Genomic DNA, 27,905 nt, shown 5'->3' on the forward strand with positions numbered 1-27,905 from the left:
TCTATGCTGATCTAAAATAAATCGTTACTTGTGTTACTACACACATGAAGAGTCTAGATAGGATATATAGTTCTGGATATATTGAAGAATTTTCTTCCCAGAATTTTAAAATATTTGCATCTATATTTATTCTCTTAACTATGATAACTTTTGATTAAAGATGTATTAGGAATTTAAGGTTCCTCCTTTTAATCTGAATTATAATTTTTTTCTTCATCTAAATGTAAATTTTCAAAGTCATCAACGGTGTTGTTATCATCATTATAAAAACTAGAAAATTTTGAAAAATACTAAAAAGAATTATTTTACAAAAAAAATGTTCTACTTCTTTAATGAATGTAAAAAACAAAGTTTTTTTAATATTATTTGTAAAATAATTTTTATATATTTTTCTGACACCTTGAACCCTTCCTGTTTTAAAAATGGTCTGAGTTGGTTCAGCAAAAATACGAGAGTTCAGGATCCGGGTTCACATCTCTGGTTCTTATAAATATATATTTTTAAATATTAACAAAATATTAATTAAGATGCTATTTTATGATCTAATCGATGAATTTTATAATATCAGCCGATAATCGATATTTTAAAAAGGACAAAAAATCGGCCTGATCTGATAAAAAATATCGGTACATCCCTAAATAAAGCAATGCTATTTTTTTAAATTAGCCTTTTAAGAACATATAATAGTACATATCGCACAATTTATTAATAGCATAAAAAATTCATACAGATAGTGAAAACAAAAAATGCGCTCAATTTTAAACAAATTTCGAAAATTTTATTTTATCTTTTGTTCTATCTTTGCCTTTATGTGCAGATGCTTTTGTTACCTTAATGACATTTCCAGCGATAACATTATTATCTGCGATAGACTTTCTTCTTTTGGCTTTACCATCTTTATTACTGTAAATTTTATCAGAACCGACCCTGGGCCTTATAATAGCGCGTTTTTTAAGCAATTTTTTCAAATTTTTTGGTGGGGCTGTAAGGCTCATCATGTATTCGGGTAGTAATATATCAGAGGCGTTTCCGGATCTTTTTATGATTTCGTATATAGGTTTAAGGTATGGAATGTCCTCGTGTGTAAAAAATGTTATAGCCTTACCAGTTCTACCAGCCCGACCTGTTCTACCTTTAAAATAAAAAGGCTTCATTATAAAATATAAGGTAGATAGGTGTATTTATTCAAAGTGTTAATAACAAATTTTAAAATTACCTATAATTATTATAGTTTTATTTTTATCATAAATTTATATACATTTAAATATAAAAATAATTAAATCAAGAAATGGATTTCATTTGTCTCAATTAAAATTGCTTATTACCAATCCTATGAATATAGCTAATTGAGGTAGTCGGAAAATCGAAATTAATGACTAGATTAACATCTTTAAAGTCCAAGCCTCGACACAATAGATCCGTACAAATAAGGGTCCAAATTTTACCTACTCTGAATTCTAGGACGATTCTATCTCTCTATTGGAATATTAAATTAAAAGAAACGTGTAATTATAAAAATTATTCCTAATAATATCAAACTAAAAATAAGTTCAAAAACAGGATTTTTTATTTTACATAATTTAAAAAAATTCTCGATTAAATGTACTTCGATTTGAGGTCTATCAGAGTGAATAACATCGACATTTATTTTTTCATCACAAATTCGAGTGTATAATTGTTGTGCCCTTTCTTTGGATTGAACGAAAATAATGACAGGTGGCCCCCATCCCTTAAAATATGTTCGAATATTTATATTAATGCCGTTGGAAATATAAGACTAAAACTTTCATTTTGAGATGAGAAAATTTCAAAGATAATGATCAATCATTTTGAAAATAATGGCATTTATAATCTAATTATAAAAACTACAATTTACACAGTAGTTAATTAACAACCATGATTTGATAGACCTTTTTCGATATTTAAGAATTTTAGTAACCAAATTAAGTTTTGAATTTTAATAATTCGACCTTTAAACTAGTGTTGTTAAACGGCTCGATTTGAGCCGGTTTTTAAAAAAAGCTAACTCAATATTTTATCCACAAATTACGCAAGCCTGAAGATTTTGCCCATAGATGGCACAAAGGTAGACATCTATTAGTGAAATCTCGATGTTTAGACAATTGTTTTCTTGTTATAATATTGATTTAGTTGTTTATAAAAATCGGCTCAAAACGAGCCGTTTAACAACATTAATTTAAACATGTCTCTAATGGAGTATATTTATTTCGTAGTAAGTTTGTTTTCTTCATGATTTTTTGGGTACCTTTAGAAAATTAGTGATAAAATAAAATTTATTAATGATATAAGAGTGGTTACAGTTATAAAAGAAAAATTAACATTTAAATAATATATAAACCAAATTATAGGCTCAAAATATTAATATTTGGTGTTATATTATAATCTTTCAAAAATTAGAGTATTGATTATTCCATGAGCCGATTTTTGGGACGAATCTTATAATACTAATGAAGGGTTTAAAAAATATCAAATAGTAAAAAATATATTTCATTTTTTAATAATTATTGATTATTCATATTTCTATAAAATGTTAATTGTAATTTAAATATATTTTATATTTTGGGCAAAGATACCCAATTTTAAAAAATGCTTAATATTTATTTCCTAAGAATATATAGATACTAAATGTATTATCTAGTTTTTAATTAATAATTAATTGAAAAAACTCCGAAAATCATTTTAAAAAAAGGTCATTTTCCTACTTTAACCTTGATATCTACAACAGCTATTAAAGCCAGAAGACTAAAACTCAGCCCAGATGTAGGTGACAATGACATGAAACTTAGTTTGTATGCTAAATTTTGTAAAAATCGATAAGGCTTGACAGAAAATTGTTTATCGCATTGATATATACTGTGCAATAAACCTTTTGAATTAATTGTTTGAGGCCGGTGATCTTTCCAGCTTCATTGCCAGCAAAATAAAGTTCTTGTTGAACAGTATCAGTAGGTGTATTTCTATTATTTTAGTTAATAAAAAGAAAAATATCACTAATACATTAACAAGAAAAGGATTCAAGCTAATAAATATATAAATGTATACCTCATTTTAACTATCAGATACGATAGGTTATTAATAATGATTAAATAAAATAAGGAATAATTAAAATTATTCACCTTATTATCAATTTTATAAATTAAGAACAATTTATTATTCTGATTGTTGAGTTATCACCTGGATCCTATGCAAACGGTAACGTAGTTATATAAATTTTCTTTGCACCAAATGTCTAACTGATTTGAATAGGTAGCGCTAAACATGGCTCTTCTCGTTATGGATGTATTGCAGGCTTGATAAATGTTCGTCAACTAAATATTTGAACATTTTTAAACTCTCTTCTCTTGAATATAATAATTGTAATGTTATCGAAACACCTAGAAAAAAATTCTTAAAAATAAAAATTCTTAAAAAACATGCGAAAAGCCAATAAAATGTATAAAAAATTTATTTTATTTATAGATTTAATTTCTTAAAATAAAATGAAAAGACTCATTGTTATAATTTCAAAGAATATTAATCAAATTCAAATTCAGAAAGTTGAAAGGCCCAGACGGATTTTTATGCATGAATTGTCTGGCATGGCTCATTAACACTTTGTTCGACCCGTTTGTTATAATTTTTTTTAAATATGTATTGTCCAATATTTAGTATTATTTTGTGATTTTAAGATTATAAGAACATTTTTTTTAAAATGAAATTTAAAATAATTTTAACAGTTTTGTTATAAGATTAATATTATATAATAAAATAAGTTTAACTGGAAAGGAGTTATATTTATAAAACACTCTGCATAAATACAAATGATAATATTTAAATAATGTTTTACTTAATACTTTGATATCATTGGCATACGCAGCGGGGAGGGGGTGGGACAAATCCCCCCCCCCCCCCAGCCAAAAAATGCAGATGCCGGATATATTTTTCAAAAATATTATTGTTTATATTAATTTATATTTGTTAATATTTATTCGTATCTCATATTAAATATATATTTTATTACATTTATTATCACATTCATAAGTTATTTTATCAATTAATTTCGATTTCAAGTTTTCCGGCGTAATATTTACTTATTATTTTCAAATTTTTAGTGGCGTAATATTTATCTACCATTTTCAAATTTCTAGTCAAATAATAATTATTTCTGAAACTTCTGGTCCAATAGGGAAAAAGAAATTGCAAACTTGTCCAACGAGATAGAGCCTCTTCCAGCAAGCACTAACAGCTATTAAGGAGTTAGAAGAGCCAATTATTTGCTATTACTGAAATATCACAATGGCCTGAAAGAAATATTTCCTCAGAAGCAAGAAAATTATTGGATTTAATGCTTATTCCAAATTTTATTTCTCATTAGAATGTATTATTTAATTATACAACTATTTTATTTAAGTATTACTTTTCAAAAACATGACGATTTGATTAAGAAGATGAGAATAGCGGAGAGCATTTTATCAGAACTCAAGGAAATTTGGGCGTTGATGAAGAATTTCATATTTTATTGTTGAGTCAAAAGCAGAGCTATGCGTGTTTAAGCTCATCGTTAAAACATTAATATAGGATCAGTAGAAGAGTATATCTTAAATGCAGATACATTTATAACCCAAATAAATGAATTTTCAATTCATCATGCAGCACTTACATCTGCAAATATTACTTCCACAAAAGCCTTCCCAACCTTTTTCAGATGGTGATAGAAAAAAAATATTTGTTAGATTTTTATTATGAAGATGTTAAAGTATCTTAGATGCCTTACTAGCTGAATAACTATGTTTATAAGATTAACTTAGTTGATATAGTCCCAAGAAATGCTATGGATGCTCTGCATTATTTCAAACACATTTTAGATTAAATTCCCAATGTATTAAAAGGGTTTATAAACTAATGAGAGAACATTCTCTTTTTTAAGAAGAATAACAGAGGCCTGGAGAAGTACCATTTGCAGAACACGGCCAGGATTTTTTTTAAAGATTTTTTACGGCCCGGCCTGGGTTTTTTTTAAAAAATTTGACCCGGCCAGGCTTTTTTTAAAAAAAATTTTAGGTCCGGTTCGGCTTTTTTTTTTAAATTTTCAGGCCCAGTCTGGATTTTTTTAAAATAAATTATATTTATTTTTGATTTTTATAGCTAATGATAACGATTTCTAATATAGGCTGTTTTAAAAAATACAGCCCGGCCTGGGTGTTTTTTTTAAAATAATTCAGGTCCGGCCCGGGTGTTTTTTTTAAAAAATTTCGGGCTCGGCCCGGATATATTAAAAAAAATTAAAATACTGTCCGGCCCAGGGGCCGGGCCTCCAGGTCTCTGAAAAATATACCAAGAAGTACAACATGTGAAAGTAGATTGAAAGGTTTGGATCTTTTGAATATTCATAGGCATTTAACGACAAGCAAGGATGAGATAATTGAAAAATTAGCTCAATCCCAACGAAGATTGGATTTTACATTGTAAATATATAAAATACAAAATACAATTATTCCTAAGAAACTTTTTGTGCAAAGGCTCAAAAAAATTCAAATTTCTATTTTGGGTCATTTATAAGTGATTCTTTACATATAATTTTTTTTATAATTCACATTAATTTAAAATTGTATATTAGGAATAGTTATTAGTCCTAATAAATTGATGCTTGATATTTTTAAAAAACAATAATATTTCTTAAAAAATTTATTATCCCCCCCCCCAGACCAAATTCCTGCATACGCGCCTGTTTGATATAATAAATAATTGATTACATTATAAAGTTTGATGAATAAAATTTATATATTAATAAAATTGGATATTTCACAGGAAGGAAAATATTATGGTCGGAATGGGAACGAAGCAAAAATATAAAAGTGCTTTGGTTCTGGGCCCCTGAATTAAAATTTATAATCAAAATATAATTGTAATAATTAGGAGACTTTAATTTGTAAAATTTGATTTTGGTAAAGTCATTATGTATTGCGTTAGATGAGTCATTTTTATTTTTATAATTTTATGTTTTAGTTTAATCACGTTAACCTTTTATTTTTAGATTTATAAAAGTTGATTATTGTAAAGTCATTATAATGATGATTATTATAATTTTTTTAAAATGTATTTTTAGTTTATAATTTGAATCTTCGGCATGATTAAGTGGTTTGTAATTTTTAACAAATGCTTTTTTACTTGTTAATTTTTAATTATTTTTTTCTGTGAATCATAGCTTCCCTATAAAAGGGAAGCTAGATTATAATAAATTCATACATATTATTTTTTGATTATAAAATTGTAGAAAATTAGAAAATAAAATCTTGTCTCCATTTTTAGTTATTTTCTTTTGCGGATCGAGTCTTAAGCGCCAGCGTGATAATAATAAAATGAGGGACATCTAGTAAAATATCAAATATTCATAAAATCAATAAAAGGAATTTATAAAATTGAATAAAAACTCCCGAAATATAATTGGCAATTCATTCAAGAAAAAGGTTTATTAAAGTAAGTTAACATGAAAAAATTATTATAAAATATTTAAGAAATACCTGATCTCTAAAACCAATTTCAAACAGTTTGTCGGATTCGTCTATGATTAGCCACTCGATATTTAATAAACTTGTGTGTATTTGTAAAAATTTTAATTATGCAATACTATTATTAGAACTTTTTTAATTTTTCTAAATTCGAACTTTGATATAAAATACCTTATCTGCCATAATAATAAAGTAACAAAAATAAGCTAACCCATAAAAATTTTAAAAAATGACAGGCAAAATATATTGAAATGTAGATTTCGTGATAAATTTATTCACTATTTCATTATTGAATCAATCATAATATTAATTACTTTTTTGTCTATGTAAAAGAAAACTAAGATTTGGATAGTTTCTAATACCAATTTTATAATTCAATATATAACTTTATTAACGGTGGAGTATTGTTTAACAAAAAATTTAATCGATTAGGAGTCGTTAAAAGAATATCGAAACTCGTGTTTTGATCCTTGTATTTAACACATTTAGGATTGTTCATCTAAAGCAATAATAAATGATGATATTGATATAAAAAAATAAAAGAGTATAAATGGAATTAAAATTTGCTAATTCTATAATATATATAACTATAAAATACGAAATAAATCAAATATTTGCATTATCCGTATTCGGTTTGTATTTTCGAATTGAGGAATTGTATGAATAGGAATAATTCTATAAAAAACAGTATCAGATTCGTCAAATATTCGATTCGATTATTAAATTCTTTAAAAATATTTATTTTTTTTTAAAAATTGAATTATTAAAATTTAATTGATTTATAGATGTGGAAATAAAAGTTAAAAATATAAAAAATTTAGCAAGGTACATGTTAAATACTTACGAATAATTTCACATATTTATAAATAATTTTGAATATTCACAAATAATTTTTAATCGATCAAATGGATAAAAAATTTAAGAATGAATAATATATTTTCCTTCTTAATTCAAATTGTGTTATTCGTATTCGTAAAATATAAATCAAATAAAGAATAATTTGTTTTCTTAATATGAAAGAGAGACCTTTGTAGACCGGGTATTTTTTAGTGGGTATGGGTTGGGCCTCTTTTGTATAAAAAACTTATTGGACTTGGGTCTAAAATTTCGTCATTTAAATTTTGCTTATTTCAAGCATATTTAATAGAACAAATCATTATAATTCATTAATATTATTTATCCTTTGCCATATTCTACTCTTGGTAGTAACTCAGCTTCTTTCAAACTTGCCCTCTTTTGGTCAAAATAGTTGCTAACTTAACCCACTAATGGTCAACGTACCATATTTGCAACAGTTATTTATTGATTTTTTACATAAATTTTTTTTGAATTGAAATAATTTCACATATGATTCTTATAGCTCGAAGATTGTACTATAACATAAAAAAACATTTTTTAAAAAATGTGAGTGCGCTTGTTGCCTTTGAAGTTCGAAAATTTTGGACTATTAAAATGCTTTATGTTCTAGGTTCCCTCGTTGATAGATTTTTCAATTGACATAAATTTATTTCTCAAAGATGCCTTAACCTATTCTAATTAATTTTGGCCCATCATTCTATCTATTCTCGGATTTATAATCATATATTTTGTACTATATCATTTATGCAACGTTGACCACATAAGCTTTCAAAAAAAGTAATTTTTATAAAAAAATTTATATAAAAAAATTTGGCATAATTCTTATTATGCATTTTTGTTTATATTCTTACTAAACAAAAATACTATTTTTTCATCATAATATTTTTATATTTATAAAAATAAATTCCAAAAAATTCATAATTTTATTGTTATTCTCATTTGGATATAAAAATTATTTGTAAATTATTTATTATCATCTTATATTTGCCAAATTTTTAAATAATATAGAATATTATTATGACAAAACAATTTCTAATAGTTGATGGAGCCCTATACATGCTAGAAATAGATGATGTAATTTGATTTATGTATATTTAAAAAAATGTTTCTGAAAATTATTTTTAAAAAAAAGATTATATAACCAAATTGTCCTAGTTCGTAATATATTTTTTGTTTATATGAATATATTTATGTAATGTCAATCATTCGTTACTGACATTGATTTGATCGTTATTGCATTATTAATTTTTTTATGATTTTTCAAAGATTAAAACCAAATTGTCCTAGTTCATAATATATTTTTTGTTTATATGAATATATTTATGTAATGTCAATCATTCGTTACTGACATTGATTTGATCGTTTTTGCATTATTAATTTTTTTATGATTTTTCAAAGATTAATTATTAATTCTTTCAGGATTTTTCATATTTTAATAAAGATTATTAATTCTTTCTGGATTTTTTCATATTTTAAAAAAGATTATTAATTCTTTCAGGATTTTTTCATATTTTAATTAAAGATTATAAATTTTTAAGATTGTTGGATTCTTTTTATTATTGGTAAGTTTTCTTCGTATTTTTGGAAGTAAGTTTGTACGATATTTTTGAAAGTACTTTTATCATTTTTTTTAAAGTAAGTTTTTTCCTATTTTTTGTTACAAATTTTGATTGATTATGTGATCAATTGCTTTTTAGCAATGCAGTATTCACCGGAATGATAGTTCAGTGGTGACAGTTGCATCAACATGTAAAGCTCTTAGCCCTCTATGCAACATATCAAGATTCTCTCAAAAATAAAAATTACACAACGTAATCTTATAAATTCAAATAATTCCTATATGAATAGCATAGATCTGTGCGATAACCTAATGTCAACATATATAAAAAATATACGAGGTAAAAATTGGTGACCTATTTTTAGCAAATTTATTTACGTAACAGTAATAAATTCATGTAAGTTATGGAATCGAGTGAATCCTGATGATAAAAAATCATTACTAACATTTTGGCGGAAAATATCTACGACACAGAGACCATCCTAATCAATCCTCAATAAGTAGGGGAGACTGGGGTATGGTAAACCCCGGGGCTGGCAAACCATTTAATCTCATTTTAAAATTAAATACACCAGAAGGTTAAAATTTTTTCCTAATATAGTTTTTAATAGTTTACATCTATAGACAAAAAATCTTTAGAAATAATTAATTATTAAAAATCTATAATTTGGGAAAGTTTTATGAATATCTATTATGTCTATATAATATTTCAATCATGATTGGTAAAGGGGCTTGCTAAACCATTCATGTCAATCTATTTGAATGATTTTTTTTAGTAATTATTACATTATTCGATATGGTGCCAAAATACAAATCCAAAAAAATTAATAAGGGTTTATCATTTAATATTGATAATTATTTAGAAGTATATTAAAATTTCATGAATTAATATTATAATGTAATTAGGCTATTAAGATATATGAAAATTGTAAATCAACAAGGATCACTAGCCAGCTTACAGGTAAATTTATCTACATTATCTGTCTTATTTTTATAATATAATCACAATAATTTTATGTATTTTTTAACAATAAAATCAATTTTTAGCAAAATTTAATAATAGAAATTATGTAAATATTTTTATTAAATGTAATTTGTAAAATGATCTTATATTTCAGATTGATTAAAATTATGATGAAGTATGGGTATTATTGTATTAATTTTATGTAATTCTTAAACAATAAAATATAATTTTAGCAAAATTTAATAATAGAAATTATGTAAATATTTTTATTAATGTAATTTGTAAAATGATCTTATATTTCAGATTGATTAAAATTATGATGAAGTATAGTATTGTTGTATTAATTTTATGTAATTCTTAAACATTAAAATATAATTTTAGCAAAATTTAATAATAGAGATTTTGCAATGCAAATAAAAATCTAAATGGTAATGGTAAAGAGTAGTGTTGCGTAATCGGCTAATTTTAGCCGACTACAAAACGGCTTAGCCGAGATTTTAGGTGGAAAAATCGGCTAAGCCTAATTAGGTAAAGCCTAAAAATGGGCTAAGCCTAAAAATTGGCTAAAATAAATTAGTCAAAATTCTACATCGATGCTTAGCATTAATTATTATTATTTATTTTAGTAAAATAATTTATTTTATTTATATTTAATGTAAATATTTTATTATTATCAACAAATAAACATGATATGATTTAATATTTTTTATTTATATTATTATATTTTGAAATGAAAATAAATTTATTTATTTAATGTTTTTTTAATAAAAAAAATAATATGCTGCTATATTGTAAAAATGTAATATTCTTTTTAATATAATTTATTAGTGATTTTCACAATCTTCTTTGTAAATACATCTTTTATTGAGGAATTATATTGTAAATTTTATTAGATAAATAAACAATCTTTTAGGTGAAATCTTTTATCATTTTTTTTATCATTTTTTTAAAATTATCTATTTATTATTAAATGAGGTGGATTTTATGAAACTTTTTTGATGATTTTATATGATTTTTTTAAGGATAATATTTTAATGTGACAATTGTCATAATCGTTCTTTTATAAGTTTTTTGAATTTTTTTGAAGAAAATAGGTTAAAATAAGTATTAATAACATGTGTAAATATAAATTTAGTGAAGACGTACCGATGAAAAGTGACAATTGTCATAATTGTTATTTTTAAAGTTTTTTGAATTTTTTTGACGACAATATGTTAAAATAAGTATTAATAAAATGTTTAAATAAAAATTTAGTGAAGATGTACCATAGAAAATAGACAATATCATATTCGTTATTTTATAAGTTTTTTGAATTTTTTTGAAGAAAATATGTTAAAATAAGTATTAATAACATGTTTAAATAAAAATTTAGTGAAGATGTACCATAGAAAAGTGACAATTGTCATAATCGTTATTTTATAAGTTTTTCGAATTTTTTTGAAGAAAATATGTTAAAATAAGTATTAAAAACATGTTTAAATAAAAATTTAGTGAAGATGTACCATAGAAAAGTGACAATTGTCATAATCGTTATTTTATAAGTTTTCTGAATTTTTTTGAAGAAAATATGTTAAAATAAGTATTAAAAACATGTTTAAATAAAAATTTAGTGAAGATGTAACATAGAAAAGTGACAATTGTCATAATCGTTATTTTATAATTTTTTGAATTTTTTTGAAGAAAATATGTTAAAATAAGTATTAACAACATGTGTAAATATAAATTTAGTGAAGATGTACCAATGAAAAGTGACAATTGTCATAATCGTTATTTTTAAAGTTTTTTGAATTTTATTGACAAAGATATTTTAAAATAAGTATTGATAACATGTTTAAATAAAAATTTAGTGAAGATGTACTCTAGATAAGCGACAATTGTCATAATCGTTATTTTTAAAGTTAGTGGATTTTTTTTGACGAAAATAGTTAACTTGCATTGATATTGATTTTAAAATAGAAAAAAAAGTTTACCCAAATTTTAAACAAGATTGTCTGGTGAAAATTCGTAAAAAAATAATAATTTCTAACTTAGGATTAGATATTATGATATAAATTTTGCATATTAATTTCTGACCCGATGAACGGATGTCTATAACTCCTGGTTTTTTTTAGATAATATAAAAAGCAATATATGATACCTAAAACTATACGTGTCTTATAAAAAAATTTCAAAAATATAATCATTTTTTTGAAATTTTATTTTTTGTAAAAGTAGAAAATTTGCCCAACTATCCCAATAGCTGGGTGAGGCAAACCACTTCAAGGGGCTTCCCAAACCATTGGTTTTTATAGGTCATAATAAATTGAAATGCATTTTTATTTATTAATAATGATACATATAGAATAATTTTATTGTTTCATTGTTCAAAATACATAATACTTATAAAATTATAGCTAATTATATATAAAAATTGAAACTTATTTTCTGTTAATTTAATAAATAATTTGGACATATAAAAAATTTATAAAATTTTGAACATGTACCATGTGCCCATCCGTGGCATATTCTGCATTGGTACCACTCTTTGCCATTATGATGTTTTATATATTCAAGCTTACAACAAATACAAATATCTTTGTGAATAATTTTTTTTAATATTTTTTTCTTGGCAATATTTTATTTTTCCATCAATTTCTTTTCTTTCTCGATTAATTTCTTTTTATATGGAGATGATGTGAATATCTCTGCTTTTCTTTTCACTCTCTTGTCTCTTTATTTTTTGGATAAGGCAAGGGTATTGATAAATTGCTAGATGGACCAGGAATATTATCTAAATGAGCATAAGAGGTAGTAGATGGAGTATCATTACATATATCTAAGGGTCTATTAATATTTAGAATATCTTTTAATACCAAAGATACCGAGCTTGAATCTAATACTGGGCTTATAGGTAGTTCAGATATAGAATTCCTATAAACTGAGGCAATATAATCTTCTTTCTTGAATATATCTGGATTCAGTGGATATATTCCACATGCTTTAAACCCATTAGCTATATTTAGAGGTGATGCTGCTAAAGGCAGGACATCCTTAATAACAGATGAAATATCATAAATGGTAAATAATTTTCCTGGATGACTAAGCATCCAGGAATGAAGTGCATTATTGTAATATTTTTTGAGAGGCCCAAAAGCAGACCTATCAAGAGGCTATAATTTATGGGTGCAGTGGGGTGGCAAAGATAATAGAATTATTCCCGTATCTATACAAAATTTGACAGCTGAATAGAAGTGATATATGATTGTCAAGGATTAATAACACTTCATTGGAGTACACCGAGTGTGTTTAGAAAAATGTTTCAAAAAATAATAAAATCCTCCTATTGCATCAGAGCCAGATGGACCATCTCTAACAAAATAATCATAATATTTTTTCCTGGGAAAAAGAAACATTGGAGGAATTGCATGGCCAATTGCATTTACTGCTAGAGCTAATGTTATTAAGGTACCCCTTTCTGCAGAAGTCATAGATCCTACCTGTTTTTTCCTCTTTTGTGCAATTATCTTGGATGGGGTTTGAACTGTGGTAAGTCCAGTTTCATCCATGTTGTAAATTGCCATACATTCTAATTTATGTTCATCTAATATTCCTAAATATTAAATGTAAAACATTTACTTAAAATCATTTAATAAACTTTTATATAAATCAAAAAAGTATAGAACATCTTCTTCATTAAATCCAGTTGCCCTAGCCATACTTGTAGCTTCAGGGGACCTTAAGGAGAGAGTAGAAAAGTACCAGTCATGCCCGGCCATTAAATTTTCCTTCCAAGATTTTGGAAATATTTTCTTCATATTTACTGCCATTTGGTGGATAATATTTTTATCTGAAAAACAATATAAAATAATGAAGAATAAATTTATACCTTTTTAATTGAAAGGCCATAAAAAATTTGGCTAGCTTGGATCAAATATTTAGTTATATTTTCCTCTTCTTCTTCTGTGAATATCTTATGTTTCTTATTTTGTCTTACACTAGAAAGTGTGCCACTTTTCTGATATCTCTTCTAATATCTCATAAAGTTTGTTGGTATACCTAAAATAAAAATTTTAAATAAAATATATAATTATTTAATTATAAATTTAAAATTTTGGAACATAAAATTTAGAAAATCTCTTTACCATTACCATTTAGATTTTTATTTGCATTGCAAAATCTCTATTATTAAATTTTGCTAAAATTATATTTTATTGTTTAAGAATTACATAAAATTAATACAATAATACTATACTTCATCATAATTTTAATCAATCTGAAATATAAGATCATTTTACAATTTACATTTAATAAAAATATTTACATAATTTCTATTATTAAATTTTGCTAAAAATTGATTTTATTGTTTAAAAATTACATAAAATTATTGTGATTATAACTTAAAAATAAGACATATAATGTAGATAAATTTACCTGTAAGTTGGCTAGTGATCCTTGTTGATTTACAATTTTCATATACCTCAATAGCCTAATTACATTATAATATTAATTCATCAAACTTATATACTTCTAAATAATTATCAATATTAAATGATAGACCCTTATTAATTTTTTTGGATTTGTATTTTGGCACCATATCGAATAATGTAATAATTACTAAAAAAAATCATTCAAATAGATTGACATGAATGGTTTAGCAAGCCCCGAATTTACTAATCATGATTGAAATATTATATAGACATAATAGATATTCATAAAACTTTCCCAAATTATAGAAAAGTTGCCATAAAATGTAATATACATATAAATGATTAAATATTTTAATGAAAATTAAAATTCTGTCATGTAAAAATCTTTTGAAAATTTTATCAAAATTTTATTTCTTAAAAAAAATTTTAATAATTAATTATTTCAAAAGATTTTTTGTCTATAGATGTAAACTATTAAAAACTATATATGGAACAAAATTTTAACCTTGGTGTATTTAATTTTAAAATGAGATTAAATGGTTTCCAAGCCCCGGGGTTTACCTAACCCCAGTCTCCCCTATCTATTAAAACCAATAATAACTTTTATTTAGAAAAGATAATTTTTTCATAAAATATATATAAATTATTATATTTGTATATAAAGATAAATAGGATATTTATCTAAATCTTAATAATATGTTAAAAAAACATAAACCATTTAATAAAATATAATTTCGAAAATAATATAAATATAATTAGTAAACGATTACGAATTAGAAAAAAATCATAATAACAAGACAATATTGAAAATAAATAATAAATAGTAAAATACAAAATAAATAATTGTAAAATACAAAATAAATAATTGTAAAATACAAAATAAATAAAAGCACAACCAGCATGTTTATTCAAAACACTCTCCCCCTAATCGGAGGGATTGAATGATAAAACAAACATAATTAGCCTTAAGAATGGCTATTGCGATCCTCTGCTTTAAGTAAAATCCTTTGCAAGGCTCCCCAGAATTTTTCCTGATTAGGCGGCCAACGTCTTTAAAAAACTTTTTAGCCAAATCACCATATGTTGTTAAAGTGGTGCAAATGATTGGTAATGTAATTAGAAGAATAAGCGCTGTATTTGGAGATCTTAAAATTTTGAGATCTGTTCAGAGCATCCTTGTTAAAATTGGAAGGGGAGTTCGTGTCCAGACAAGAGAAATCCCATATTAGAAACTTTCCTTGAGACCATGGGATACGTGTGACCCCAACAGGACGCCTACTATCGGAAAATAAGCCAGAAGGCTCCATTGAGGTAGGAAAACCAGCTGACCTAAGTGTTAGAGATATGGTATGATTGCACCTCGAGTGTCGGGTTTGCCGACCTATATTACGATTGCAATGTAAAGGATGCTGTGCCATATTGTCATCATCAGTATGACATTGCTGCATTTATATAGTAATGAGAAAGGAATGTTGAGCCTGTTACATAGCTGAGCTTGTGGTTGTCCAATTCAAGTTTAAGTACTTGATGGAATAACATCTAAAAATTCATATCCCCGATCCTTGATAAGTTCAATGAATGTTGATCTAGCCAAAAGTGGAAGATTCGAAATAAGGTAATTAACGGAATTTTTCACAAATGGCAGATTCCAATCCTTCTGTTTTACAGAAATCAGAAATAGGGTTGTGACTTGTGACGGATTTTGCCCACTCCATCCTAGCTGTATTCAAAAAAGTATCATGGACTAAAATATGTTGGTCAATTAATCTACGTGCCTGAATGTGGCTAGCAATGAACACACATATTGAAATTGACAGTGGGGATCTTATACCAAGACCACCATGTTTGGAAGGAAGTGTGGCTTGATGCCAGGCTATCTATAAATTTGATGTTTAAGCAGTCACCAAGAATGACTCTTATTCTGGTTTCAAATCTTACTAGATGCACCCTCTTAAAAATAATGGGCTCGATCGTAGTGAGTAAAGATTTTAGAGATGTTGAAAAAAATCCTAATTTAAAAAAGGCTTTGTGAGACGATAGGGAAGAACGCGTTTTAAATTTTCAAAAATATCGTCCATATCGCTAAAAAAGAATTTACTGACTCCTAACAGATGGAAGAGCCCAAATGCGATAAATTTCTCAAGGGGATATACTTAAAACTAAAAACGTTTAATGGAATTGTATTGATTTCACAATATTCGGTTTGATTAATTACAAGTCCAAGACTGTCAGTGGAAGCCTTAATAATATTAACACTAGAGATCTGCAAAGTTAGGCCCGGCCCGTACCCGGCTCGAACGAGCTTCGGGCCAGGCTCGGGCGGGCTTCGGGCCAGGCTCGGGCCTAATTTTATTTAAAATAATCGGGTTCGGGCCAGGCCGGGCCTAATATTTTTTTAAAAAAATCGGGCCGGGTCGGACCTTGGAAATTTTTTTAAATATATTTAAATTTATCAATTTTATATTAAATTTTTTATGTAAAATAAAAATATTAAATTTTATTTATTGAAACTAAAGTTTTTATTTTGAGTAATTATAAAAATTAATTTCTATATTTAAATAAATTCGGGCCGGGCCGAGCCGATAAATTTTTTTTAAAAAAATTTCGGGTCCGGGCAGGCAAAACTGAAAAATCAGGCCCAATGCAGATCACTAATTAACACCCTTTTCTACCTCAGCAGAATCGCCAGATGACTTCATCATCAATGTACCATAAATGTAGGGGCAGCGAGCATTCATTTTTTATTTTAGTTATCAAATCATGGATTCCACAAAATAAAATGGAGACCAGGAGGTCATCTTGTTGAATACCTTCAGAAGAGGATAAGACATAATGGCCAAAAACCAAATGAGATGAAAGGATAGTTTGTTAAAACTGAGAAATGTTTTAAGAATTTTGACATGATTACTTTTCTGTGAATGCTATTGTAAGCATTTCTAGTCGATTTTATTGAGTGATTGTAGCATTTTGAACATAAATACGAGTTATATGTGCAGCCGCTTCACATCCTGAGCTCGTTTCGACACCTAATCGATGTGGAAGAAGTATGATAGAAACTGCAGAAATCTGCTAGCTATAATTGGAACATAATCTCTTATATAAAGCACCAACCGCAATAAGCCTGATATCACCATTCTTTTTTCTCAGGGCAATAAATTTGGCTCCAAAAAAATGGCCCATGCGAAATCTGGGACATCACCAGTGATGACCTTGTTGCAAAGTTGAATATGTCCAATAAACAGGTTTGACTGTTGAGGATAGGAGTGGTTAAATCTTGAAGAAATAAAGTTTTGATACCTTCAAATCCAGGGGCCGCATCCTATTGAAAAGATATAATTGATTTAAATACTTCTTCAAAAGTAAAAATTGGAGAAGGGTTCTTAGTTTCAAAAATCAATATAGCTTTCGATGTTTGGGAATGCTTCTAGCAGTTTTTGGTATGATACAACGTCCATTGAAAGTGTGTCAAAGGAGCTGCATAGTCTAAGAGCACTATTTATGCCCAGGTTGTTTATTTTGTTGACGATTAGCTTCACCTTGAATTTTAAATCAGCCTGTTTTTTGCTACAGGTGTGAGTTATGATATCACGGGGTTCATAGTTGATATTAGAAGATGCTAGTTTGATATTCCTAGTGAAAGAATTACCATTCACAGCAGGAATTGGGAAAATTTGTGGCCGAATAAAAGAAAGGCTGACCATGCATCCATAGAAGAGAAGTTTTTTAACAGCCTATCAATGTATTGAGCATAATTAGTTGCAACAACTTGTCTGGCACCTCTTGGAATTCTGGAAATCAAACGAGGTTTGGGAAGGCCAAGGAATTAGGTAATGAAGGAATTGGTGATATGAATATCAGGGGTATCAAGAATTTTTGTATCAAGGATTTTAGATTCAAGAATGTTTGTTGTTGCAATATGTTCCTAAGTTGATAAGGATGGAACAGATAATTGTGTTGCAGGATTCAAGTGGGAGCTGTAAGGAATTGTTAAAAGAGAAATAGAGGGGACAGAGCCAGAAAGGGGGCATCTCTGTCCATTAACACTATGGGCCCTTAAAAGGCCATTCCCAAGCATTATATTAGAGTTCCTGCATTGAGAACAGAAACTTCTATCCAAAATAGTATCCGGGTCTTGTATAAGTGTGAGTTCAAACCTGTCACCATCTTCTTTGAGTCCAGGCATTTAACAATATAATGATTATATATATTCAATCTTTCAAATTAGTAGTTATCAATTTTACATTTAATGATGGAGTTAAAAAGGTCTATTATGTGTGAGATCAAACCTGTTCACCATCTTCTTTGAATGCAGGCATTTAACAAGATTAAATAATTTCAATCTTTCAAATTAGCAGCTATTAATTTTACAAGAACTATCATCTACTTATGATTCATAAAAATTGGTTTACTATGATTATTTAGTTCCTGAATTATTAATTTTGGATCTGTCAGAAAGAATTTACAGGGAGTTGACAAATTATTAAATGAGGAGGATTTATGTCATGTAATAACTATAGGATTAGCAATATTATTGAATATTAGTAATATCATTTAATATATAAAGAAACAGTCCTTCTACAGTCTTTGGGCATAAGTTTTAGTTTCCCCATTATCAATCATAGTATTATGAAGAATTATTTGAATATTCATCAATCATCGAAGATTAGTTTCTTATACTAAAAGTATTTTATAGACATGTTGCCAGAAATCAATAATACAATAGATGGATTTCGATTATTTTAAATTCTACCAAATCTCTTTTAGTTGAATAATGGATGAGGATAGGTCTAGTTGCAAATATATATTTTAATTTTTTACTGTAGTAATTTTTAAAGGGATCATAAACATCCGGGATCTTCACGGGATTTAAAGGGATAACTAAAAAATTATGGTTTTAAGTTAAGGAATGATAATACGGTATTATCACGTTTTAATCGTGATAAAGAGGAATCTTATTTTAAAAGCGTTTTCCACGCATTTCGTTACGTTTTTTAATTTTATTGTTATTCATTAATTTTCCATGTTGTTTTTTATGGCCTTATGAACTAAGATATATCTAATATACGGTATCAATCGATAGCTAATCAAAAGATCTATTCAACTGGAGGTCAATCTCTCTCCCATAATGAGCGGGTCTAGGTCTTGGGGGGGGGGGGGGGGGGGGTTAGAAATATTTTTATCAACACAAAATATTGATATGAGTATAAAATAAAAGCTAATTTTAATATGGCATGACTGAAAGTCTTCATTCTTGGTCTTGATGGGTATGACTTAGTTTGGGGGTGGGGGTGTAAAAAATAATTTTTTTTGCTATGGATATCAAATAAAAGCTAATTTTAATATGGTTTGACTGAAAGTTCATTCTTGGTCTTGATGGGTATGACTTGGTCTGGGGGGTGGGGGTGTAAAAAAATAATTTTTTTTGATATGGGTATCAAATAAAAGCTAATTTTAATATCGTTTGACTAAAAGTCTTCATTTTTGGTCTTGATGGGTATGACTCGATCTGGGAGGGAGGTGGGGGGAGGGTGTAAAAAATAATTTTTTTTGATATGGGTATCAAATAAAAGCTAATTTTAATATCGTTTGACTGAAAGTCTTCATTTTTGGTCTTGATGGGTATGACTCGGTCTGGGAGAAGGGTGGGGGGGGGGGGGTGTAAAAAATAATTTTTTTTGATATGGGTATCAAATAAAAGCTAATTTTAATATGGTTTGACTGAAAGTCTTCATTCTTGGTCTGGGCGTGGGAAGGGAGGGAGGGGGGGGGGGGGGTGTATGGAGGGGGTTAGTGTAAAAAATATTTTTTTGATATAGGTATCAAATAAAAGCTAATTTTAATATCGTTTGACTTAAAGTCTTCATTCTTGGTCTTGATGGGTGATTATGTCTGGGGAGGGGAGGGGGGGGGTTAAAAATATATTTTTTGATATGGGTATCAAATAAAAGCTAATTTTAATATCGTTTGACTGAAAGTCTTCATTCTTGATCTGGATGGGTATGACTTGCTCTGAGGGGTAGGGTTGGAGTGGGGGGGGGGGTGTAAAAAATAATTTTTTTTGTGGGTAATAAAAGGTAATTAAAATATTTTTTTATTGTAATAATAATCATCACTCATAGAGGGCGGGAACTAGGTTTTTTTGGGGGGGAAGGGGGAGGGGGGAGGTCAGGAATATTTTTATCAACACAAAATATTGATATGAGTATCAAATAAAAGCTAATTTTAATATCTTTATACTGAAAGTCTTCATTTTTTGTCTTGATGGGTATGACTGTCAGGCCCTCAACATATTAAAAAAATGTCAAGTTGGATAGAATTTACAGAAATAATAGAGAATGAGGATAAAATATTTTTTAAATCTTTTTTCGGTTTTAATCCTGAAATTGAAATATATAATTTGCAGTGCTCTATATTTAAGGCGTTATTCCATAGCTATTTTTTTTAGTTCGATAGCTTTAGCGTGCTACATTATTTTAAAAAGAGAGATAGCGGTAGCATGTTACTAAATAAAAAGCAAAAATTATTATAATAATTTTATAATTAATTCTAAAATTATAATATTTTTATTTTATCTGTACCAAAATTATTTTCATCATCAATGTCTACTGTCGACATTAAAAAAAATTTTTTTAATATATTTACAATGTATATTTTTAAATGTAAATGTAAATTTTAAAATAAAATAAAAAGATTATAATTTTAGAATTAATTATAAGAATAAGATTATTATAATAATTTTTGCTATTTATTTAGTAACGAGCTACCGCTATCTCTCTTTTTAAAAAAATGTAGCATGCTAAAGTTAACGATACTAAAAAAAATAGCTATGGAATAAGGCGTTAAATATAGAACACTTCAAATTATATATTTCAAGTTCAGGATTGGAATCGAAAAAAGATTTAAAAAATTATTTTATCATCATTCTCTTTTATTTCTGTAAATTCTATCCAACTAGACATTTTATAATATGTTGAGGGCCTGACAGTCATACCCATCAAGACAAAAAATGAATATTTTCAATCTAAAGATATTTAAATTAGCTTTTATTTGATACCCATATCAAAAAAAATTATTTTTTACATCCCCCCACTCTACCCCCACCCTCCAGACCAAGTCATACCCATCAAGACCAAGAATAAAGAATTTCAGTCAAACCATATTAAATAGCTTTTATTTGATATCCATATCTAAAAAAAATATTTTTTACACCCCCCCCCACCCCCCGACCAAGTCATACCCATCAAGACCAAGAATGAAGACTTTCAGTCAAACGATATTAAAATTTGATACCCATATCAAAAAAAATTATTTTTTACACCCCCCTCACCCCCCACCCCAGACCAAGTCATACCCATATCAAGACCAAGAATGAAGACTTTCAGTCAAACCATATTAAAATTACCTTTTATTTGATACCCATATCAAAAAAAATTATTTTTACACACCCACCCCCCACCCCAAGTCATATCCATCAAGACCAAGAATGAGGACTTTCAGTCAAACGATATTAAAATTACTTTTATTTGATATCAAAGAAAATTATTTTTTACACCACCCCCCCTACCCCCAGACCAAGAATGAAGACTTTCAGTCAAACGATATTAAAATCCCCTTCTATTTACCCCCCCCCCCAACCAAGTCATACCAATCCAGACCAAGAATGAAGACTTTCAGTCAAGCCATATTAAAATTAGCTTTTATTTGATACCCATATCGATATTTTGTGTTGATAAAAAAAATTCTGACCCCCCAAGACCTAGACCCGCCCATTATAGGGGATAGATAGACCTCCAGTTGAATAGATCTTTTGATTAGGTATGATTGATACCCTATATTAGACATATCTCATTTCATAAGGCCAAAAAAACAACATTGAAAATTAATGAATACCAATAAAATTAAAAAACGCAACGAAACGCGTGGAAAACGCTTTTAAAATAAGATTCCTCTTTATCTCGACGTGATAATGCCGTATAGTTCTTTATCCTTTAAAAACTTGAAATTTTAAAGGGATCCCTTTAAATCCCGTGAAGATCACGGATAGTTATGATCACTTTAAAAATTACGACATATACATATTCATAATTTACAAATGAAAAATTTAAAAATTTTATATTTTAAATGTTTTATTCAATTGCACAATCATAATATCTTCTAAAATATCATCCTTGAGATTTCCACATAAATTAGACAATATATATTTCACAGATGAAAATTCATGTATACCCTTACCTAAAATAGATAGTTATCTTTATAAAATTATTATACTTGCGATGCCGATACAGCCATGAAGATTCTAGATAAGATACTTAATTCTGGATATATTGAAGAATTTTTTTCACAGAATTTTAAATATTTATATCTTTATTTATTCTCTTAACTTCTGAGAACTTTACTATTAAAGATGCAATAGGCATTTTTTAATCCTCCTTTCTATCTGATGATAATTTTATTTTTTTTTCTCTATTTAAAAGTAAAATTTCAAGAATCAACAATGTTGCTATCATTATTATTATCACTACTACCAGTAGGTATTGCCGTAGCCTCCAATATATTGTAAATAATGGAGTTTTGAGTATGCCTTAAATCCTTAAGATGGTCTTTAGCCATTTGTTTTAGCTCAATACTCAATAAAACTTGATATCGAGGGTCTAAATATATAGAAGCGTATACAACACTATTTTTCAAATATTGTTGCTCTCGACATGTTTTCTAATATTTCGTATAAAAAGAACTGTAAATTTTTCTAAATCTAATCGGCATCTAATCCATATGCCATAAAATCAAATAAACATAAATGTTCTGATTGTAATCTTAATATTGTTACTTTTAAAGGAACTAATACACTAGTAAGGTCTTTTATTTGACAACAATCATCTTCAGACAAAATGACTTGACATGCTCCTATAATAAAATCATTACAGAAATATTTCAAACTTAATAATCGTTCTAGCATCATACAAATTGAGGACGAACGTGTTGTGCATTATCATTTAAATTAAAATATTATTACACAATTCACTTTAAAAATAATCAACGTATTTCTATATCATAGCATATTAAAAAATTTGCATAAGATATTATTACCTACACTAATGATATCAATCTCTAAATGAAATGGAAGTCCAGGAAGAAAATTGAAAGAAAAACGCGAAGATAAAATAAATGATTCCACAAAAAAAGTTAATAAAATTTATATTATTTTTTAAAAAAATATTTTTATTTTTAAAATTTTTTAAGACACCTAGAACACTTGGACCCTCCACTTTTAAAAAAGGTCCGGGTTCGGGTTCATCCAAAATACAAGGGTTCAGGGTTCGGGTTCACATTCCTAAATTTTATACCCCAAATGGTCAACGTTGCAGAAGCAACGGTTCAGATTTCCTATTTAGGATAATTTTTTTCATGCCGATTTTTTTATGATTTCTTAGTTAGACTAAAATAAATAAAATTTTGAAAAAATCAAGAATTTTTATATACTGGAAAAAGTGTGACCATTAATGGGTTAAAAAAATATTGTAATTTTCTTCTTCTAAAATAATAAATTTTAGTATTGCAAAGAATGATTGCCTAACTACACTGAAATATTGTTCTTTTTTATAAATATTATATAATCACTAAATAAAATGTTATATTTCCATTAGTATTATTTCAGCATAATTATATAAAATGATTTGATGAGCTAGAGCAAAATTTTTGAAACTTATTGCAGGCTTGGAATTTTTAATATTAAATGCGAGCTGGGCAAAAAAAAATTTACTGTGAGCCTGTGATCAAAAAATCAAGACCCATAAAGATCTCTGATAAGTATTACTTTCGGCAATAAGTGAGTTCTAATTTTTGTACCCATCGTTAAGGCTTTGCAGAACAAATAAGTTTGCCTACAGAGTTCTCTAGTAGGAGATATGATCAAAGCCCGGAAACCTTTAGGTTTGTGATGCTAAAAAATTTTAATTGTAATATATTCGATTTTCCAAATAAACTAATTTTTAAAAATACAAAGGTATACTCTTTTGAAAATATTTTAAACACCCCTTAAAACAATTCAATTAAACTACGATAAAATAGTCATTCCCCTCCTCAACAATTAGGCTCCTTAAAAAACTTCTTTTTATATTACCTGTAATTTGGATTTAATTATATAATTTTAAAAAGTTAGTTTAGATTATATGATTATTTTGATTACTTATAATAACCTTTAAATGTATGATTATAGGAACTAAAAATGCCGCAGTTTTCCCACTTCCGGTTGGGGCACATACCAATATTTCGCGCCTTCCTATCATCAACGGTAAGCTTTGCATCTAAAAGAAGCGATATAATAATAAGCGGTAGTTTTGGAAAGGGTAGCTGTAGTGCTCCTACTAAAAATAAATAGTGTATTCCCTTTATCAAAAATTTTATAAAAAACGGTGGCATGGTGTATCACTGCAAAGAAAATATATCATTTCACTGCCCCTACCCCCAATTTAATTACTTTTATAAACATCTTAATTTTTTTTTCAGGAATGGTTAGTGAATAATCACTCTTGTTTTAGAAAATCATCTAAAATCCTGGAGTTGAAAATATAATTTGAATGGTCAAATTCAATGATATTTAGATTTAGAAATGGAGGCAAAATTTCCTTTTATCTGGACATTGGTAAACAATATTTAACCTTACCTATCAACAAATTTATAATTTAATAATTAGAGTCAGTATTAATACCGCCCCATAATATAAACTCAATGTTGATGCTTTCTAGTAGTGGATTGGCTATAAGACCAAGTGGACAATTAACCCACAAAACTGGGAGAAAATGTCCACATTTCAGACCACTAAAATAAAAAAGTGAGTGATCAGAAAAAAAAATATATAATAATAAATTTATGATATTGTTCAAATCGTATGTCAATCTCAATTAATATCAATCTCCCTACCTTTAGTAGAATCCAAAAAAAATATTAAAAATAAACAAATATTTATATAGCCCCATAGTATTTTAGTATTTCTTCACCTATTACTTTGAAATTTTTGAAAAATTATTTAAGTGTCTTTTTCTCATTTCAATTCTTTTGCATCTTAATAGATATATTTACCATTAACTTTTCCTTCAGCTATAATATTTTCATGTTACTATAGTATTTTTTTACTCATTCATGTCTTATTAGGCACATTTCAGCTTTAATAATTATTACATCTTTATTATTTTATTTATTTGTGCAAAAAGTCATATTACATTAGAATCCATTATTGGTGGTAGTCACCCAAGTTTACGCCATTATTGACCGACTTATAACGATGTTAATTTTAATTCTCTTGTTTAATCTATGTCATATTTGATTCACAATGAGTTATTTATTTGCGCTTTTTTTTCACAATTTTATTCTTTCACTTCTTAAAATGTATTTAGCATTAGTTTAAAATTTAATCATTATCACACCATTTCATCATTATCATTTATTCGCGCCATCTTTCAAATAATTTATAAACTATTACATACTAATTTTTATTGTTATATTTTACCTAATTTAATTCTTGTTTCATTATTTTATTAAATATAAAAATATTGCTAACAATATTAAATCATATATGAAAAATATAATAAAAAATTTTTTGACAAGGTTTTTGTTTTCATAGTATATTGCAAAAAGAATTAAAAACACAAAAACTAAAGTAACTCCTCTAGAATATAAAATAAAATATACACAAAAATTTCAATGAATTGAATAGTAAGGCAAACTTAAAATTATTTATAAAAACTGGTCTCGACTACAGTTCGAAATAAAAAATAATTAAGCCTTGTGTGCAATTTACATCTCCTTTTCTACATTTCGATCATGGTCAATAAGTGGTAGTTATTTAATATAAAATTGAAGTGTTGTTGCAAAATTTGTAACAAAATATTCAGAAATAATCTTCAGATTTTGAAATCTTGGATCAAGTTAATTTATAATAGTTTAAAATTAAAATATAATAGTGTGAGAATAAATTTTTTGTAATTTTAAGCACTCACAAAAATAAATTAGTGTTGATAAACAGCTCATTTAAAAACAGCTAACTCAATATTTAAGCTAAAAAAATGTTGCCTATGCCTCAAAATAAGTCCAAACCTATATTCCTTCTATAAACAAAATCTTAAGACTTGTGTAATATTATTCTAGATGAGATATTGAGTTAGCCGTTTTTAAAAATCAGCTCAAAACAAGCAGTTTAACGACACTAAAATAAATTATGGTGTATTTCTGATTTTCTTAAAAATTAATTTACCAAAGTATTTTCACACATGATTTAAAATAATTTTACAAATTATATATATGAAAAAGAGTTATTTTATTTTGTAACTCTTTTTCAATATTTATTAACTATTAATTAGAAGTTTTAGTTTAACATTTAACCCAGTCAGCATATCTCTTTCAAAATATGCTGATACAATTCCTTTCTTTTTTGATATATATTTTATTTTGATATTGTTTATATTGTATTTTTCTTTTAAAGTGAAACCATCTAAATAAAATTATTCATAATAAAAAAATTTAAGTTTCTATATTTGTTTCTAAAAATATTTTTAAACAGAAGTATGATTATTTCAATTTTTTCAAAAATTTTAGAAAAGTGTGAGAAAAAACATGATTGAATATAATTAAGAAATTGTGAGATCAGGACTAAATCTGACCTGGCAAATCTGTATCAATTGGTTTATGATAGTTAGTGTTGGGAAATGACCCTTTCATTCTAGTCCTGTTTCCATAATTATTATTTGGGACTGAAGGAGGAGCCATTTTTGTTATTAATTTCTTAGGATAGATGAGACATAGGACTGGAATTGTCATAAAAAATTTAAAAGCTTATTACTTAAAGTATCTAATTTTTAATAGGTGTATGTTGTGGTTTTCAATAAAGTAAGAACCAATGGTCAGGGTTTACACTGACATCATGGTAATTTTTACCATAAAAAACCGCCAATTGAGCTGAGCAATGCAGAGTTATAGCCCACACATAAAAGTGTTTATATAGATTAATTGTCTACATTTGTAAAAAAAAATATTTCACTTGAACTGGAGTAAGATCCTTATAGCCTAATTTTATCAAGTTTAAGAAAAGTGTTTGATGTGACGAACTAATAATATCATCAAATTTACTAATAGGTTCAGGGATATCAGTTCCATATACATAGATTTTATTTTGTTTTCTTAGAATATATATCTAATAAATATAAATAAAACTTGATAATATAGTACTTTCTCTAGTGATTTAATCAAGCTGATTTTATCAGATTCTTTAAGCTCTTTATCTACTTGTTTCACAGTTATGTTTGAAGATCTATTATTGATAATATCAATCGACTAATAGCTAATAATAGCATTTGGTATAAAAAATAAAATTATACCTTTTCAGTGATATATTTTTTACGTTTAAATTTCGCCCCACACGTGAGTTTTTTAAAAATATCCATTATTACAAGCCAATATATTGGGTTCGGGTGCGCTTGGTTCGGGTCCGCTTTATATATTCTTAAAAATAGCAAAAAGCCAAATAAGCTAAAATGGCTGTCAAAATGGCCCCTATAAGTTTGAAGCAAGAGATTTAAAATAATATCAAAAATTTGACTTTTACAGATTAGATAGTT

At 26.9% G+C, this 27,905-nt stretch overlaps 1 protein-coding gene and 1 long non-coding RNA gene across 2 annotated transcripts; both read right to left on the reverse strand.

Moving 5' to 3' along the window:
• Window positions 1-709: 709 nt before the first annotated feature.
• Window positions 710-27,833, reverse strand: LOC135923026 (probable ATP-dependent RNA helicase DDX52). The gene is made up of 12 exons (XM_065457613.1): window positions 27,666-27,833; window positions 27,517-27,621; window positions 27,329-27,481; window positions 24,492-24,599; window positions 24,110-24,235; window positions 6,896-7,008; window positions 6,522-6,591; window positions 3,196-3,329; window positions 2,888-2,978; window positions 1,607-1,729; window positions 1,326-1,476; window positions 710-1,132 (listed from the first exon to the last, which is right to left on the reverse strand). Exons 1-12 carry the CDS (start codon window positions 27,729-27,731, stop codon window positions 759-761), a joined length of 1,614 nt encoding a protein of 537 aa, XP_065313685.1. The 5' UTR covers window positions 27,732-27,833; the 3' UTR covers window positions 710-758.
• On the reverse strand, window positions 12,982-13,919 carry LOC135923027 (uncharacterized). The gene is made up of 3 exons (XR_010571112.1): window positions 13,755-13,919; window positions 13,524-13,715; window positions 12,982-13,478 (listed from the first exon to the last, which is right to left on the reverse strand). It is a non-coding gene; the product is annotated as an uncharacterized LOC135923027 (long non-coding RNA).
• Window positions 27,834-27,905: the final 72 nt, after the last annotated feature.

This window comes from Gordionus sp. m RMFG-2023, chromosome 1 (genome assembly GCF_954871325.1).
Source record: "Gordionus sp. m RMFG-2023 chromosome 1, tfGorSpeb1-WG-v2, whole genome shotgun sequence".
In the NCBI taxonomy this organism is placed as follows: Eukaryota; Metazoa; Nematomorpha; class Gordioida; order Chordodea; family Parachordodidae; genus Gordionus; species Gordionus sp. m RMFG-2023.